General features: G+C 52.6%; 1 protein-coding gene across 2 annotated transcripts in view; it reads right to left on the reverse strand.

The window, feature by feature from the left end:
- The window catches only part of CACNA1S (calcium voltage-gated channel subunit alpha1 S), a 76,699-nt gene that overhangs the window by 20,833 nt on the left and 39,572 nt on the right, over positions 1–16,294 (reverse strand). For both annotated transcript variants that reach the window (XM_032288683.1, XM_032288684.1), the window contains exons 16-26: positions 15,576–15,645; positions 13,138–13,270; positions 11,995–12,124; positions 11,663–11,722; positions 9,515–9,621; positions 8,871–8,958; positions 8,487–8,594; positions 4,930–4,982; positions 4,392–4,538; positions 3,740–3,941; positions 3,124–3,282 (exon numbers count right to left, since the gene is read on the reverse strand). In XM_032288683.1, coding sequence (XP_032144574.1) covers positions 3,124–3,282; positions 3,740–3,941; positions 4,392–4,538; positions 4,930–4,982; positions 8,487–8,594; positions 8,871–8,958; positions 9,515–9,621; positions 11,663–11,722; positions 11,995–12,124; positions 13,138–13,270; positions 15,576–15,645 — 1,257 coding nt within the window. The remainder of the gene's footprint in view (positions 1–3,123; positions 3,283–3,739; positions 3,942–4,391; positions 4,539–4,929; positions 4,983–8,486; positions 8,595–8,870; positions 8,959–9,514; positions 9,622–11,662; positions 11,723–11,994; positions 12,125–13,137; positions 13,271–15,575; positions 15,646–16,294) is intronic.

Genomic DNA, 16,294 nt, shown 5'->3' on the forward strand with positions numbered 1-16,294 from the left:
TCCCTCTACAGGGGGTCACAGTTCCTCATCAGCAACGGAACAAGGCCTGATGGAGAAAGACTGTGTTCCATTAACAGAAGCAGGCTTCAAAAGGTGGATGATAAGAAACTTCTGTGAATTAAAAGAACTTGTTCTAACCCAATGCAAAGAAACTAAGAACTTTGAAAAAAGGTTTGACGAAATGTTAACAAGAATACACAATTTAGAGAGGAATATAAGTGAATTAAGGGAGCTGAAAAACACAACACGAGAACTTCACGAACTATGCACAAGTTTTAACAGCCGAATCGATCAAGCAGAAGAAAAGATATCAGAGGTCGAAGACCAACTTCATGAAATAAAACAAGAAGACAAGATTAGAGAAAAAAGGATAAAAAGGAACGAGCAAAGTCTCCAAGAAATGTGGGACTATGTGAAAAGACCTAATCTATGCTTGATAGGTGTACCTGAATGTGACGAAGAGAATCAATCCAAGCTGGAAAATACGCTTCAGGATATTATTCAGGAAAACTTCCCCAACCTAGCAAGGCAGGACAATATTCAACTCCAGGTAATACAGAGAACACCACAAAGATATTCCTCAAGAAGACCAACGTCAAGACACATAATCGCCAGATTCACCAGGGTTGAAATGAAGGAGAAAATACTGAGGGCAGCCAGAGAGAAAGGTCAGGTTACCCATAAAGGGAAGCCTATCAGACTCACAGCAGATCTCTCAGCAGAAACCCTACAAGCTAGAAGAGAGTGGGGGCCAATATTCAACATCCTTAAAGAAAAGAACTTTCAACCCAGAGTTTTACATCCAGCCAAACTAAGCTTCATAAGCGAAGGAAAAATAAAATCTTTTGTGAACAAGCAAGCACTCAGAGATTTCATCACCACCAGGCCAGCTTTACAAGAGCTTCTGAAAGAACCACTACATATAGAAAGGAACAACCAGTATCAGCCTTTCTAAAAAATACCAAAAAGTAAAGAGCATCAATATAATCAAGAATTTATATCAACTAATAGGCAAAACAGCCAGCTAACATTAAATGGCAGTATTAAACTCACATATATTATTATTAATTCCAAATTTAAATCAAACTAAATCCCCCAATCCAAAGACAGGCAAAAAAAGCCAAAACCCATGGGTATGCTGCATCCAGACCCATCCAACATGCAAGGATACACAAAGACTCAAAACAAAGGGATGGAGAAAGATTTACCAACCAAATGGAGAGCAAAAATAAATAAATAAATAAAAAGCAGGAGTTGCTTTAAAGCAACAAAGATCAAAAGAAGCAAAGAAGGATATTACGTAATGATAAAAGGATCAATGCAACAAGAAGAGCTAAAGATCCTAAATATATACGCACCCAATACAGGAATACCCAGATATATAAGACTTATAAAGAGACTTGGACTCCCACACAACAATAGTGGGAGACTTCAACATCAATATTGGACAGATCAATGAGACAGAAAATTAACAACGATATCCAGGATTTGAACTCAGATCCGGAACAAGTAAACTTAATTAACATTTATAGAACTCTCCACTTTAAATACACAAAATATACACTCATCAGTACCACATCACACCTATTTACAGGTTTCAATGAAATATTGGTTGGCTGCTTGTTTGTTATTTTCTTCCCTCATTTTTCTTTCATGTCTCTAGTATTAAGCACAATTATAGGCATACCCATTTTTAGACTGCATTCTAGCCTGGGCAATAAAGCAACACCCCCGTTCTCTCTCCCTCTTCCTCTTTCTCTTTCTTCCTCTCCTTCATTCTTTTTTTCCTCTTTCTTCTTTTTTTTTTTTTTAGAAAAAAAAAAATCTTTTCGACAAACTACTAAGTAGGTAGTATTAGTCCTACCTTCACCAGTAGGAAGAGGTATATCCCAACTGCAAAACTCTACGTAAATCTGGAATTAAAACGCAGTTCTAGCTCACTTCCAAAATCTATTACATAGTACAACAGCCTTCTCAGAGCCAGACACCTTAAGAAGCAGCATATTCGGCCGGGTGCGGTGGCTCACGCCTGTAATCCCAGCACTTTGGGAGGCCCAGGCAGGTGGATCACGAGGTCAAGAGATCGAGACCATCCTGGTCAACACGGTGAAACCCCGTCTCTACTAAAAATACAAAAAATTAGCTGGGCATGGTGGCGCGTGCCTGTAGTCCCAGCTGCTCAGGAGGCTGAGGCAGGAGAATTGCCTGAACCCAGGAGGCGGAGGTTGAGGTGAGCCGAGATCGCGCCATTGCACTCCAGCCTGGGTAACAAGAACGAAACTCTAAAAAAAAAAAAAAAAAAAAAGAAGCAGCATATTCATGTACCTGCACATCTATCCATCCATCCACTCCACAAATATTAATCATATACTATGTGTCAAACTCAGGGATTAGGAATAAATTAGTTTTTGGAAAAAAAAAAAAAGGAATCAGATGCTTAATCAAGGCTTGATAACGATGCTGATCATTAAGATATTGTCTATAAAGGGTGCTCAGCTCCCAAGAGAGACACCTGTTCTGCAAATACTAAACCCATTTTTCTTGGGACCAGAGCCAAGATTCCAGCCAACTCAGCCATCCAGATTTGCAACAGCAGAAGAAAAACAGAGAAAGCACTTTTGACTTCCTACCCTTTCTCCTCCTTCTGTGGTAGCTCTCTCATGTTTGCAGAATTACCATACTGTTTTTACGCTTGAGTTACCTCCTTCATAAACCATAAATGCCTGGTGACAAGGCCTGGGCACAGTTCGCTTGTGTATTCCATGTAGTGCCTCATCACCTAGTACACAGGCAATGTCTACTGGGGAAATCCAGGCTATCCTGCCCTTCCCACCCTGCCCTTCCCACCCTGCCCTTCCCGCCTTTCCCTTCCCACCCTGCCCTTCCCACTCTGCCCTTCCCACACTGCCCTTCCCACACTGCCCTTCCCACCCTGCCCTTCTCACCCTGCCCTTCCCACCCTGCACTTCCCACCTTTCCCTTCCCACCCCGCCCTACCCACCCTGCGTTTCCCACCCTACCCTCCCCACCCTGCCCTTCCCACCCTTCCCTACCCACACTGCCCTACCCACACTGCCCTTGGCCCCAGGCTGATCAGACGTTGGTATCCTGGGGAGCCCTTACCTGCATACCCAGGCAGATGGTGTTGAGCATGATGAGGGCAAACATTAGGTATTCAAAGTAGGAGGAGGTGACAATGTACCACACCTGATACTGGTATGGGTTTTTGGGAATGTAGCACCTCAGTGGGCGGGCCTTCAGGGCATACTGTACACATTGGCGCTGCAACACACACCACAGGACAGGTCAGCACCAGCACCAAGAGGCCCCTCCCTCCCTCCCTCTCCACACCCACACCATGGGCTTGATGGGCAAGTCAGGAGCAGCTGTGGCCAGGGGCTGTAGCTGAGGACTCTGCACTGTTTAGCAGAAGAATCCTGTTGGGCTCTTGGGTTCCCCTTGCGTCATCACAGCCCATTCCCATGGGTCTGTAGACTAGCCCGGGGGTCTGAAGAGCTTCCTTTCTCTGGGCATCATGAGGTTCCATGAGAAGACCCACTCTACCAACTTGTATTGCTTCAGGTTGGAGATAGGGTAGGGTGCAGGGATGCTAGGACTTGGCATCACATGCAGGTTCTGGGGTCACCCCTAGGCCTCTCTTCGCTGGCTAGACCTAGGGCTCGGGCAGCAGAAGGCTGCTGAAGCTCTGCCCTCCACCTCTGGCCGGCGGACCAGGCACCTGGTTCTTGTCCAGCTCACAGTTCTTGTACTCGGTCTCCCCCTGCTCCTGGAAGGTGACAATGACAAAGCCCACGAAGATGTTCATCATGAAGAAGGCAATGAGGATGATGTAGATGATGAAGAAGATGGCCATCTCCACACGGTTGTTGTAGATGGGACCCACATCCTCCCCATTGGAGTCTATGGCTTTGTACAGCAGCCTGGGTGGGCGGAGAAGAGAGGACAGGCTGGGCAGGGTGACAAGGCAGGGTCAGACCAGGAAGGATGGGCTTTATCCCACTGGCTGTGGAGAGCCAAGAGACCCTTCTCAACTGTCATAAGACAGGAGTTAGGACGGGGCCAGGGAAGACCAGACCCAATCCTGACATGGCCCTGCCTTTCCAGAGGCTGCCCCATTAATCAGTAGGGTCCCCTGTGGGCAGAGAGTCATACACCTATCGGGGACTGGGTACATTTTGTCAGAGCCCCCCGGGTCAGGCCTACTTTGGAGTGATCAGTCAACACACCAACAAAGAGTCAGTGGGGTTTGGGGTTTGGTGGGCACCTGCCACAGGGAGCAGTAGCGCTGTGCGGGCTGCCGAAGGGCAGGCTGGCTGCCTGGTCCGAGCAGCCCATGCCCGAGAGGGACCCAGGCCCCAGCCCTCACTCACTGAGGCCAGCCCTCGAAGGTGGAGACCGTGAAGAGGGACATCATGGCTGAGAGGACATTGTCGAAGTGGAAGTCGCTGTGTACCCACTCGCGGCGGCGCAGCTCTATCTGCGTGGGGTCCCCGTCCTTGTACAGGTAGTAGTAGCCCCTGTGGCAGGGAGGCCCAGTCACTCCACAGGCCACAGCTGGGCCACCTCGCCCCACCACATCCTCTGGGCCCCGGGCGGAGAGTGTGCAGGAGAAACGAAGGTCCGGATCTGGGACCCGAGGGGACACCGCTGGGAGACCCCGAGGAAAGGGGCCTCTGTGAGTATTCCTCCTAGGCCTAAAGGCCAAGCTTCCCCGGTTTCCAGCTTGAAGGACCACCATACGCTGACACACAGTCCCCTGCCCCGCGACCATCCCACCGCGCTCCCTGCCCTGCGACCATCCCACCGCGCTCCCTGCCCCGTGACCATCCCACCGCGCTCCCTGCCCCGCGACCATCCCACCCGCTCCCTGCCCTGTGACCATCCCACCCCGCTCCCTGCCCCGTGTACCTGCACTCCTCCTCTGTCATCTTGGACAAGTCAGTGCACCTGAAGAACTTCCCCTGCATCCAGGAGAAGGAAGGAGGGAAGCATGTTGTCATGGAAACAGAATAAAAAGTGGGCTCTGGGAGTGAGCAGTGGAAGTGGGGAGGAAAGGCAGGCATCTGAAAAAGGAGCCTGTCTCTTCCTCTTAGAGGCATGAACTCACCCGTGGGGCAGGGCCCCAGAGCAGTCGCTCTTGTTCACTATTGTCCATTCCCACAGCTCCCCAGGGCTTCCCTATCCGGCCTAGATGCTGCCAAGACCTTGAAGGCAGTGCCTCAGAAGGGCATTTACTGAGTGCCCCACAACGGGCTGAGGGGATGGACATGAGTGCAGCTCGGCCCCTGCCCCTCCCTCGGAGAGCTGAGCCTCTGAGTCCCTGAGCCTGGCACCTCCCCCACTGCTGCAGGAGGCCTTCCGGGGGCTCCCCATTGCACAGCAAGGAGGAGGGGCTGCCCACCTCCCACCGCCATCCTCCTGCCAGTGGGGCGGGAGGCGCAGAGGTAGAGCGCAGCTGCTCTCTGACTCAACTTTTCTCAGAGTTGAGAAGGATCCCAGCGTGCCGCACCCCAAGGCACAGGTAGCGGGGCTCTGTGCTCCTCTGTACTGACTGACCAGAGCAGCTGCTCCTTTTATCTATGTCACATACTGGGCCCCTGCACAACATGTTTGAATGAAAGGAATGAGTGGCTAGGTCTTCTTTTTTTTTTTTTTTTTTTTTTGAGACGGAGTTTGACTCATGTTACCCAGGCTGGAGTGCAATGGCGCGATCTCGGCTCACTGCAACCTCCGCCTCCTGGGTTCAGGCAATTCTCCTGCCTCAGCCTCCTGAGTAGCTGGGATTACAGGCACGCACCACCATGCCCAGCTAATTTTTTGTATTTTTAGTAGAGACGGGGTTTCACCATGTTGACCAGGATGGTCTCGATCTCTTGACCTCGTGATCCACCTGCCTCGGCCTCCCAAAGTGCTGGGATTACAGGCTTGAGCCACCGCGCCCGGCCAAGGTCTTTTTTTTAAAGACGGAGTCTCACTCTGTCACCCAGACTGGAGTGCAGCAGTACGATCTTGGCTCACCACAACCTCTGCCTTCTGGGTTCAAGCGATTCTCCTGCCTTAGCCTCCTGAGTGGCTGGGATTACAGGCATGCACCATCACTCCCGGCTAATTTTTGTATTTTTGGTAGAGAAGGGGTTTCACCATGTTGGCCAGGCTGGTTTTGAACTCCCAACCTCAAGTGATCTGCCTACCTAGGCCTCCCAAAGTGCTGGGATTACCAGCGTGAGCCACTGCACCCCAAAGGATGGCTAGGTTCTTAATGAGGTGAACAGGCTTGAAATCCATGGATTCTGGTGCAGTTCTTTCAAAGACCCAGATAGGGAAACTGCCTTGGCCGAGGACACAGCACTAGCTAAAGACACAGCTGGTCCTTGCCCCCCACTGCGCCTGCCACACAGGTCTGTGCTGTTCCTACTACATGCCCTTTCTATGGTTGCCGGAGCACAGGGTGATGGTGAGGAGGATGGTGCTGGGGGCTGAGCAGGGAGTGGACAGAGCCGCCATTAGGCAGGGTCTGGGCACTTAACACCAAATGCCCAATTTACTATGGAAAGCAAAGCACGACTCTCTGCTATAACGTGGAATGCACATGGCAAGTTTCCACAGAGTCAAATGCAACATCAAATGCCAGCTGGAATTGATATGCTCCTGGGACCTCCTGGACGGCAGGCGCTGGGGGTCTTTTAATGAGAGACAGAGCCTGGCGAGAGTTGGGTGTTGACAGGCAATTGCTCTTGCTTGTCTGGAAGGGTCGTGGAAGCCAAAGGGAGGGCAGCTGCTCATTCGTTCCTTCAGGGAGCGTGTCTGGTGGGCCTCATCTGCACCAGGCCCTGGGCGGGGGACAGGAAAAGGAATGAGGCAGACACAGACTCTGCCCTCAAGGGTTTCTGGGGACCCAAACCTGACAGAGGAGGGGGCTCCGGGCAGGAAGTGGACAGCCCTCAGCTGGGCCAGGGGGAGAAGGCCACATGGCAGAGTGGCCAGACACTATAAACACTCCCATCCCTCTAGGACAGGGACCAACAAGACCCGTTCCCCCCACCGACGGCCCCACCCTGCTGCTTCTCTCAAAGCCTGTTCCCTGCCCTCAGGGAGGATTTGGCTTGTAAGGCCCTCAGCGCTAGCCGAGGCCCTGGCTCATGTATAGAAAACATGCTCTATCCATGTTTGTTGAATGAATGAACGATTGTAAAATGATGCCGCTACACATCTAAGACTGACTGAGGTTGTGTAATCATGGCTTTGAAGGATGGTGCTCTGGTGGCAGGAGCAGTTGGGCCATGCAGGGGTATCCAGGGTGTTGGTGTACACTTGGGAGTCAATTTCTCTGTCCTACAAATGGTCTGAGAGCCAGAGACATCTGGAAATCAGAGCTCTGTGAAAGGGACATCTTTGTAGGGCTGATTCCCAGAGAGGAACTGAATAGCTGTGTTCTCCCAGGAAAGTGAGAAAAGAATAGGGCTGGTCCAGAGGTGAGATGATGAACTCCCAGCCTTAGAAGGCCCTGGTAGATGTGGATGATGCCAGGCATACCAGCTGGGAAGATGGGAGGCACAGCTTGGGGCTGGGGTGGGCGTATGCTTAGGACGGGCCTGGCAGGATAGGAGGAAATGGGCAAGGGTGGGAAGGGAGAGAAATGGCTGCAAGGCCCTGGGAGGAGCGGCCTTCCTCCCCAAGGAGAAGCAGGGGCAGGGGCAGGGGCAGGAAGGCAGCAGATACCATGGCAATGGTGGTCAGCAGAACCACAGAGGCCCGGAGGGACATCACCGAGGAAACTGGATCTGGACCTGCCATATATTAGCTTCAAAACTCAGTGCATTCAACTGAAGTAAATTCACTCTGAGTCTCAACGTGTTGTGTTTAATTTTTAAAAGAGCTTAAGATAGTTGCTGTCAAGTTTTCGTTTTAGCTTATTGATCTCGTTAAGCTATTAACCATCGTTGAAAGATGGCTGCCTCTTAAAAGTTTGAGTTAGGAAAGCTGTGTTTATAGTCTGAATTTCATAGTCATATTTAAAAGACTGACATCAAACTACGCGTCTTCTTGTCTTGTTTGATAGAATTCTTAGCACGTGACGATCGCTTTAAGAGATGGTGCTTGAATTGTATTTTAATTTCAACTCAATAGACACATGAGCCTCTGCTACCATCTCAGTAGTGTTAGAAGCCCGTGGGCTGGCTATGCTGTCACTGGGCGGCTTTAGTGGAACTCAAGGTGCTGCATAAACGCAATGGTGTCTTCCTGGCTTTCTGCTAACGTATGTGTTTGGGGTGATAAAGCCCTATTTTTCAAAATAAGATATTCTCATATGAAAAACCGTGCATTCAAAGACATCTGTTTTCACAATTTGGGGCTCCTTTTGCTTAGAGAGGGGCAAACCAGCTGACGGGCCCTTGCCTTGGCTAGAGAGCTGGCGCCAGGGCTGGGAGTGGGAGCGGAGGCTGGTCGCGCAGGCAGGGCCTCACCTTGAAGAGCTGGACGCCGATGCAGGCAAACATGAACTGCAGGAGGGTGGTGACCAGCACGATGTTCCCGATGGTGCTGATGGCCACGAACATGCACTGCACCACGTGCTGGGGAGGCAGGAGCCAATGGGGACAGGGGGTGAACCCACCGTACCCCCCTAGCCCAGCTGAGAAAACCCCAGGCTTGCAAAATGGGCTGCCTCCTGACCAGCTGGAGGTGGGAAGAGGCTGGTGGGGAAGCACGGCTACCAGCCTCATCCTTACCCCTGTCTGGCCAAGGAGGCGGGACCGGGTCCTGCCCGTGGCTGGGCTGAGGTTTCTGGAGTCAGGACCCTGCAGCCCCTCCCATCCCTCTTTTGGGGTCCTGCCCAGGCCCTCTCTCACCTTCAACCCCTTGGCTCTGTTGATGGCCCTGAGTGGTCGGAGCACCCTCAGCACCCTGAGGATCTTCACCACGGAGATGGCGCTGGACCTGGGGAGGTGGCAACCGTGCGGGGGCTGAGGGCAGCCTGCTCCAGCCAGCCCAGTCTGCAGAGGAGCCTCCAGCTGTATCCTGCCCTCCACATCGGCTGCCTTTCTGCCTGAAAACACTCCCATCTTCCCCTTCCCCTTTCCTACAGCTGTGAGAGTGTGCCCTACTCCAGAGCACAGCCACCCCCTGCTATCTGGACTAAGCTCTCATGGGTATGTCATGAAGCAGAGTACGGTCTTCCCCTGTGGGTGGCTAGAGGCTCCGTCCCCCCAATCAGACAGTGAGTGCCCTGAAGGCAGGGGCTGTGTCCCCACAGCGTTGGGGAGGGAAGGGCCACTCCCTCCTCTCTGCACCCCTTGCCGGTCCCTAGAACAGGGTGCTGCCCACTTCGCTGGTGGCAACCCACAACCCACAGTTCCCCCTGCCCCCATCAGAGGCCCTGAGAGACCCTCCTCTTATGGCAGGTGCCCACCAACATGGGTGGGACTCCCACTACGAAGCCCTGGCATGGGGCAGAGGGCGTCTGTGCCCGGGGCTGGCCCTTGCTGCTGCTCACTCAAGTCCCATGGAGATGAGGGACACGGCCACCACCAGCAGGTCCAGGATGTTGAAGTAATTGCGGCAGAAGGAGCCCTTGTGCAGGAAGGCCCCGTAGGTCGTCATCTGAGGAGACAGAAGCAGCAGCCTGGGCGGGGGAGCTCGAGGAACAGGCCTGTCTCCTGCAGACATGGGAGACACTCGCCTCTGCTCAGGAGAGCACTTACTGAGGCCGTAGCCTTCCGGAAATCTCTATATTTCACTCAGCTCCTTGCCGTGGCCTAAATGCATTTCCTATCTCTGCTCATGGTTGTTGAAACGTGGGGACTTCTCACGGGCAGCCGGGCCAGACTTCTCTCTCAGAACACAAGTCTCTTTCTTTACACGCCATAGGGAACCCTGCGTCTCCTTTCCCATGGGGCCACAGAGTTGGGGAGCCCTGGCCCCACTGTCTCCAGTGGGACATAAGATTTCTCCTCCTTCCTGGAAAGCTTCTTGGGCAATCCCCTCTGCCCTGTGGCTTGCTGAGTCCGGCTGCAAGCCCTCCAGGACTCCGGGGGTCCTGGGCCCTCTCTCCCTCATCTCCAACTCCTCCCCAGCACCTGCTGTCTCGCTCCCCTCTCAGCTTCTTGAATATATTCTCTAACAATCCTCCAGGCCTTTGCACACATGCAGTATGCCCTTAAAATCGGACAGGGCTGAAACCTTTTCCAGCACTCAGGGCACTATGAGATTTCGTCTTAATTTGCCTTCCCAGACTCAGCACCCAGGCCTCCCTGTACATGCAGTACGTCCTCTCTGGCAACGTCCCCAAATCTCCTTATAGTGTACTTGCTGCTGTCTGTCCTAGACCGCCCCCGCTGTCTCTCCCTAACGAAGTCCTGTCCAACTTCAAGGTCTGGCTCTAATGCCCCCAACTCCACAAACTTCCTGACCTTGAGGAAGCCACCATCTCCCTCTGCTTAATTCCTTCAATAGTTGAGGCTCCAAAATAAGGTACTGTCCTGATTTCACACCACAGCTCGCTCTGAGCCGGTTCCTGGGGCTGGGCTAGCCTCTCCTCTCTTAGCTCGTGAATGTACAGACTGGTGCTGCTGGGTTTCAGGCACAGATGAAACCCAGAGCCCACCACCCCCAGGATGGCTGGAGCCCCATGCATCTGTGTTGGGAATGGGTGGGCGGTGATGTGCTGTGGATAAGGTTCAGAAAAGGCGTGATGGGGCAGAGTGCCAGGAACCCAGCTAAGGGCAGCGGTCACTTCTCTGGGGACTCCTGGAGGAAACAGAGATCTAGGAACAACAAATCACAGCTCCCCAGGTCTGCTCTTAAGCTAACTGTATGGACGGAAAATGCCGGAGGTTGACTGGGTGCGGTGGCTCACGCCTGTAATCCCAACACTTTGGGAGGTCAAGAGATCAAGACCATCCTGCCCAACATAGTGAAATCCCATCTCTACTAAAAATACAGAAAATTATCTGGATGTGCTAGTGGGCGCCTATCATCCCAGCTACTCAGGAGGCTGAGGCAGGAGAATCGCTTGAACCTGGGAGGCTGAGGTTGCAGTGAGCAGAGATTGTACCACTGCCCTCCAGCCTAGCCTGATGATAAAGCGAGACACCATCTTAAAAAAGAAAAGAAAAGAGCCAGGTGCAGTGGCTCACGCCTGTAATCCCAGGGCTTTGGGAGGCCAAGGCAGGTGGATCACCTGAGGTCAGGAGTTTGAAACCAGCCTGACCAACATGGAGAAACCCCATCTCTACTACAAATTCAAAAAATTAGCCAAGTGTGGAGGCACATGCCTGTGATCCCAGCTACTTGGGAGGCCGAGGCAGGAGAATCGCTTAAAGCCAGGAGGTGAGCCAAGATCGCGCCACTGCACTCCAGCCTGGGCAACAAGAGCGAAACTCCGTCTCAAAAAGAAAAATGCTGGGGGCTTAAAGGCATGGGCTGTGCTCTGTGAATGGGGGAGCCTCAGGCTGGCTGGGCTTCACTCTCCAGCCCACCACCCAGACACCTGCGGGCCTGCTCCGTGTACCAGGTCCCATGAGTCTTTCCTGCCACTCTCCACCTCTTTTCTGCTCCCCTCCACCCCTGAGTTCAGTGTGGGTAAGCTGAAGCCACATCAGGGAACCCCCCTGCCCAGGGCCGCCCCGCAGCCTTCGCTCACCTTGAGGATAATCTCCACGGTGAAGACAGAGGTGAACCCGACATCAAAGTGCTTAAGGATCTGGGGATGAAGCAGGGGAGGGAGCAGTCAGTGAGAAGAGGAGAAGGCAACAGTATCAGCAGCAGCAGCAGCATCAAAGCAGGAGTCAGAGCCAGTCTGTGCCCCAGCCTGTGCCATTCAGGATTGGAGTGGGTTGTCCTAACCCTGAGGAATTGGACTCTAAGAAACGCTGATGCCTGTAGCCACAGAGAGGATACAGCTGAACCCTGGGCACCAGACTGAGGCTGGAGGGGGCAGGGGTGCTGAGTGGGCGGGAGGGTGACACCTGTCACCTGATTCCTCGTGGACTCGGCCCGGATGGGGTCTTCCGCAGCCAGTGCAGCGCTGCTGAGCATGATGAAGAGCAGGATGAAGTTGGTGAACCAGGTGGCATTGACGATGCGGTGACACAGGATGCGGATCCTGGGGGTGAGGCAGGGAGGGCAGGGGAGCTGTGAGCTGCTGGAGGCTCTGGCCTCATCAGCCTCCATCCTGCGGAGGGACATGGGATGCACGACCTGCTCCTCCCTGGCCAGTGGAGAAGTGCAGCCCTGCACCTGCAGGGTCCTCTGGCTGGACACACGTGGAGCCCTGACCCCTCGATCTGTTTCTAAAGCCTTAGTTCTGCCTCCCAGCCTAGCCCCTCCCACCACCTGCCTCTTCCTGCAATGAACGGCACCACCTTGAGGTTTCCCATCAAATGAAAATGGGATAGGCTGATCTCTATGCATGAGCTAGACAGATGAAACTCCACAAAGACTATAGTCTATATATAGTTTAAAGATGTAAAATTGTGAAGCCAATAAAAGCTATAGCTTCTCTTGCTCTATCCCCCTTGTCCTGTCTAAAACTCTTCTCTCAGAAAGGAAGCAACAAACAGGTCCCTCTTCGGTATAAATAACTGAGAAGGGTTAAAGCATTACTTCTCCCAGATATACTAGCATTTTATTTTATTTATTTATTTTTTTTGTTTTGTTTTTTTTTTTGGAGACGGAGTTTCACTCATGTTACCCAGGCTGGAGTGCAATGGCGCGATCTCGGCTCACCGCAACCTCCGCCTCCTGGGTTCAGGCAATTCTCCTGCCTCAGCCTCCTCAGTAGCTGGGATTACAGGCATGCGCCACCATGCCCAGCTAATGTTTTGTATTTTTAGTAGAGACGGGGTTTCACCATGTTGACCAGGATGGTCTCGATCTCTTGACCTCGTGATCCACCCGCCTCGGCCTCCCAAAGTGCTGGGATTACAGGCTTGAGCCACCGCGCCCGGCCCCTATACTAGCATTTTAAACAGGGAACAAGATCTTAAGCTAAAACACTGAGTTTTTCACAGTGTAACTGTAGGCATGGAGAGTCAGAAGGAGGTCCTTCTGACTCTCCATGCAGGGAAGCAGATGAGAGCCTCATAAATCACTCCACAGCAGCCAGGGGGCACCCACTTATTGGTGGGGCTGAAGATGAAGAAGGAGCTGGCTTCTGGAATGGGCACGGCCTTCTCTTTCAGCTGCAGCTCAGCCAGGGGGCGTGGTCGGGGGCTCAGGGGGATCTCGGGCTCATCTTCCTCGTCGTCCCCTGTGGGAAGAGAGGGGGGAATTAGGGGTGTTTCCCATGCTTTGCTGTGCCGGTGGCTTCTGTGCTCAGAGACCTCTTAGGAGCCCCTGCAGCCAGTAAGCAGGGTGGTGCCAGGCTGACATGGGACCCTAGGGCTTCAGCAGAGTCCAGCTGGGCATCTCCTTGCCTTCAGTGAGCAGATCTGAGCTGTCAGGGGTCGGTAAGGCAGGCCCACAACCTTCCAGAAATGGGGTTGAGAGCAAGCCCAGGTAACTTTGTGGTTGCGTCTTCTGTCTCATGGCTCCATCCACACTGCCTCAAATATCCATAGGCGGGGGGATGGAGTGGAAAGCCCTGCTTCGGAAGAGGAGACTTGGGTTCTAGTCCCGGCTCTGCCTCTAACTTGCTGTGCCGTGCTGGAAAGGTCTGTGCCCTTCCTCAGCGGCAGCTTTCCAATTTGTGAATCCGACAAGGGGCAGGAGCATTGTTGAAATAAAAGGACTCTGTGATCCTCTCCTGGGCTAGGATTTCAAAAATAGTAACTTCACAGAGAAGCTTCCAGCATGGAGAAAAGCAATCAGAATTTTTTGAGCTTCAGCCAGTCCACAGGACTGGGACTGGGGGCTGGGGGATAGAGGAGGAAGTGACAGACATCCCAAGCACATTCACTGGGTCTCATGGCCCCATGAGGAAGCTGAGTACCCAAAATCCTCAGCTCCAGGATGGGAGGATCCCATAATCAGACGGTGAGGGCACAATCCAAAGCTGGGGTTTCTCTTGGTTCCCTCCCCCTACCTTTGAGGGAAGCCAAGAGCTACTGGATTCTACTGTCTCCAACATGGCCACCTCCCGGCGTTCTCAAATCCACTAAGTCACATTCCCATTTTTCTTTCCCCCCGAGAAGCTAAAACTCTTGTTCCTCAGAATGAGTGTCCTAACATGACATTTCCTGTCTTGTCCAGCCTGCCACAGAGCCGAGACACACGTTTCATGCTTGATCGCAGAGACTGCTCATTCTTACAGTGAGCGTACTGGCGCCCTTCCCCAGCTTCTTACTTCCTCTGCCTATGCCCAGTTTGTTAATTTTGTTGCACATATCTTCTGCTGTGAGCCGTTTCAAACTATTTTTAGAAAGAAACAGGATATGAACACATTCAGCCCCCTTGGTAAGGCTGTCTTCCTGCTGCCCAGCCCACACCCCCTCTACCCTCCCCTCCTCACTTTTTTCCAGCCCCTTCCCTTTCCCCAACCTCAGATTTCCTATCAGCCGCCATTTCACCTGCTCACCAGTCACTCCCAGCTAATAGGTGATCACTGTTCGACGAAACAACTCAAAATGAGCCGTTCTAAAACACAAATATTCATCGCTGGTAGATATCTGAAGAAATGTCATTAGTCTCACTTGTACCAGCTCCATTCTCCCCACACGTCACTTTGCAAAATTCTTTCATGCATTCATTCGTTCGGTTGATTGAGTGCCTCCTCTGAGCCAAACACCGTGCAGTGTGGAACACAAAAGTCCCCCTAGAGCTTAGAGTCGCTGGAGCAAACAGAGGCTAATCAGCAGATTCCAAAAGCAGACATAAAAGTAGCTGATCAGCTGATGCGACTAGAAGACCTAAAATTGCCCCACTGACACGGTGCTCCAGAGGGACCCAGGACTCAGAGGGCTCTTGGCCCCAGGGCTCTTCCAGGTGACCTTGTAACATTACTCAGTCGGGCTCTGCTTCCCCCACATGTCTTCCTCTGGGTCCAGATAAATGGGATTTCTGCAGCAGTCACTGGTTATTTGCATTTACAACGTGTTTGTGGTTTATCCACAGTTTTTGTTACCCACGCTCCCGCCATCCTACCATTTTCTCCCTCTCTTGCACTTTCCCACACTGCCTCTCACGGTTCTGTGCATCCCTGCATCCTTCCGGCCCCCAGCCCTACCGGACACTGGATAGTGAGTAATCTGCCTCGTCACTACACAGAAGGGTGTGCCCTCATTTATGATCCATTCTGCATGACTGTCAGGGAAGACTTGTATACCCAAGAGTCTCTGTGCTTGTTGAAAACTGAGTCCTCAGCACTGAGGCACACAGCTGGTGCTCAATAAATACTCGCTGAGTTACATGAAAAGAAAATGTCTGGGTTTTTCTATCGTGTGCATTGTTGGGAGAGACAAGCTGGCAGCTGGCTCATTTGCACAAAAGGGATGTCTCCAGTGTCCTGATCTCCACAGGCAGGACAAACAAGAGAGTGCCCACAGGGAGAATTTGGGACCGGCATACCCCTACTCCATGCCGGCACCCTGCTCCCGCCCGGGCTCCAGCACCCTCACCTGGGAAGTCGGCTGAGGGGTAGGGATCCTTCACCTCGTTGACGTTAGATTCAAACTCATCGATTTTCAGCTGTAGGAAGGAACACAATGACTGTAACAATGAAGGAGAAGTTGCAGTTTCCCCTCAGGGAGCATTGACTGGAGAGCCTGTGAGCTTTCAGCTGACTCAATCATCCTGATAGCCTGAGGGACAGGGAATATCATGATCATCCCCATTTTACAAATGAGAAGCCAGGCCCAGCAAGGTTGGACAACCTGCACAGGCTCCCACGGGGCAAGGCCTGAGCCCATCCGGTCCTGTCTGACTCTATCTTCACGTGCCCGCGCTCAGATCTCTAGAAGAGAGTTGACCTTCCAAGGCCAGGACCTCCGGCCCCTGTGGGCCCAGTTCCCTGACTTTTTGAACTCTGCTCCTCAGTTTTCAGGAATGTTGAGCAGAGCCAGATGGGAACAGGCAGGGCAGGGCCAGCAATGGTGGAAGCCGGTCTGGTCCTCTCAGTGGAAAGTGGGTGTCAGGGAGAGGAATTATCTCCTTGGTCTGGAGTGGGAAGCTGCTACTTTGGGGAAGTCTGGTTCCCAGATTGGAAGGTTTGTGTCTCTCAGTGCAGGAGTCCCTGGAGATGGATCCGTCTGCTCTCCCTCCAGCAGCACGCGGGGAGACGTCCTCACCTGGCTGATAACTTCCACCTCCCCACCCTACCCTGATCTGTACCCTGTGG

This window comes from Sapajus apella, unplaced genomic scaffold (genome assembly GCF_009761245.1).
Source record: "Sapajus apella isolate SASKATOON/1434 unplaced genomic scaffold, GSC_monkey_1.0 scaffold22, whole genome shotgun sequence".
Classification (NCBI taxonomy): Eukaryota; Metazoa; Chordata; class Mammalia; order Primates; family Cebidae; genus Sapajus; species Sapajus apella.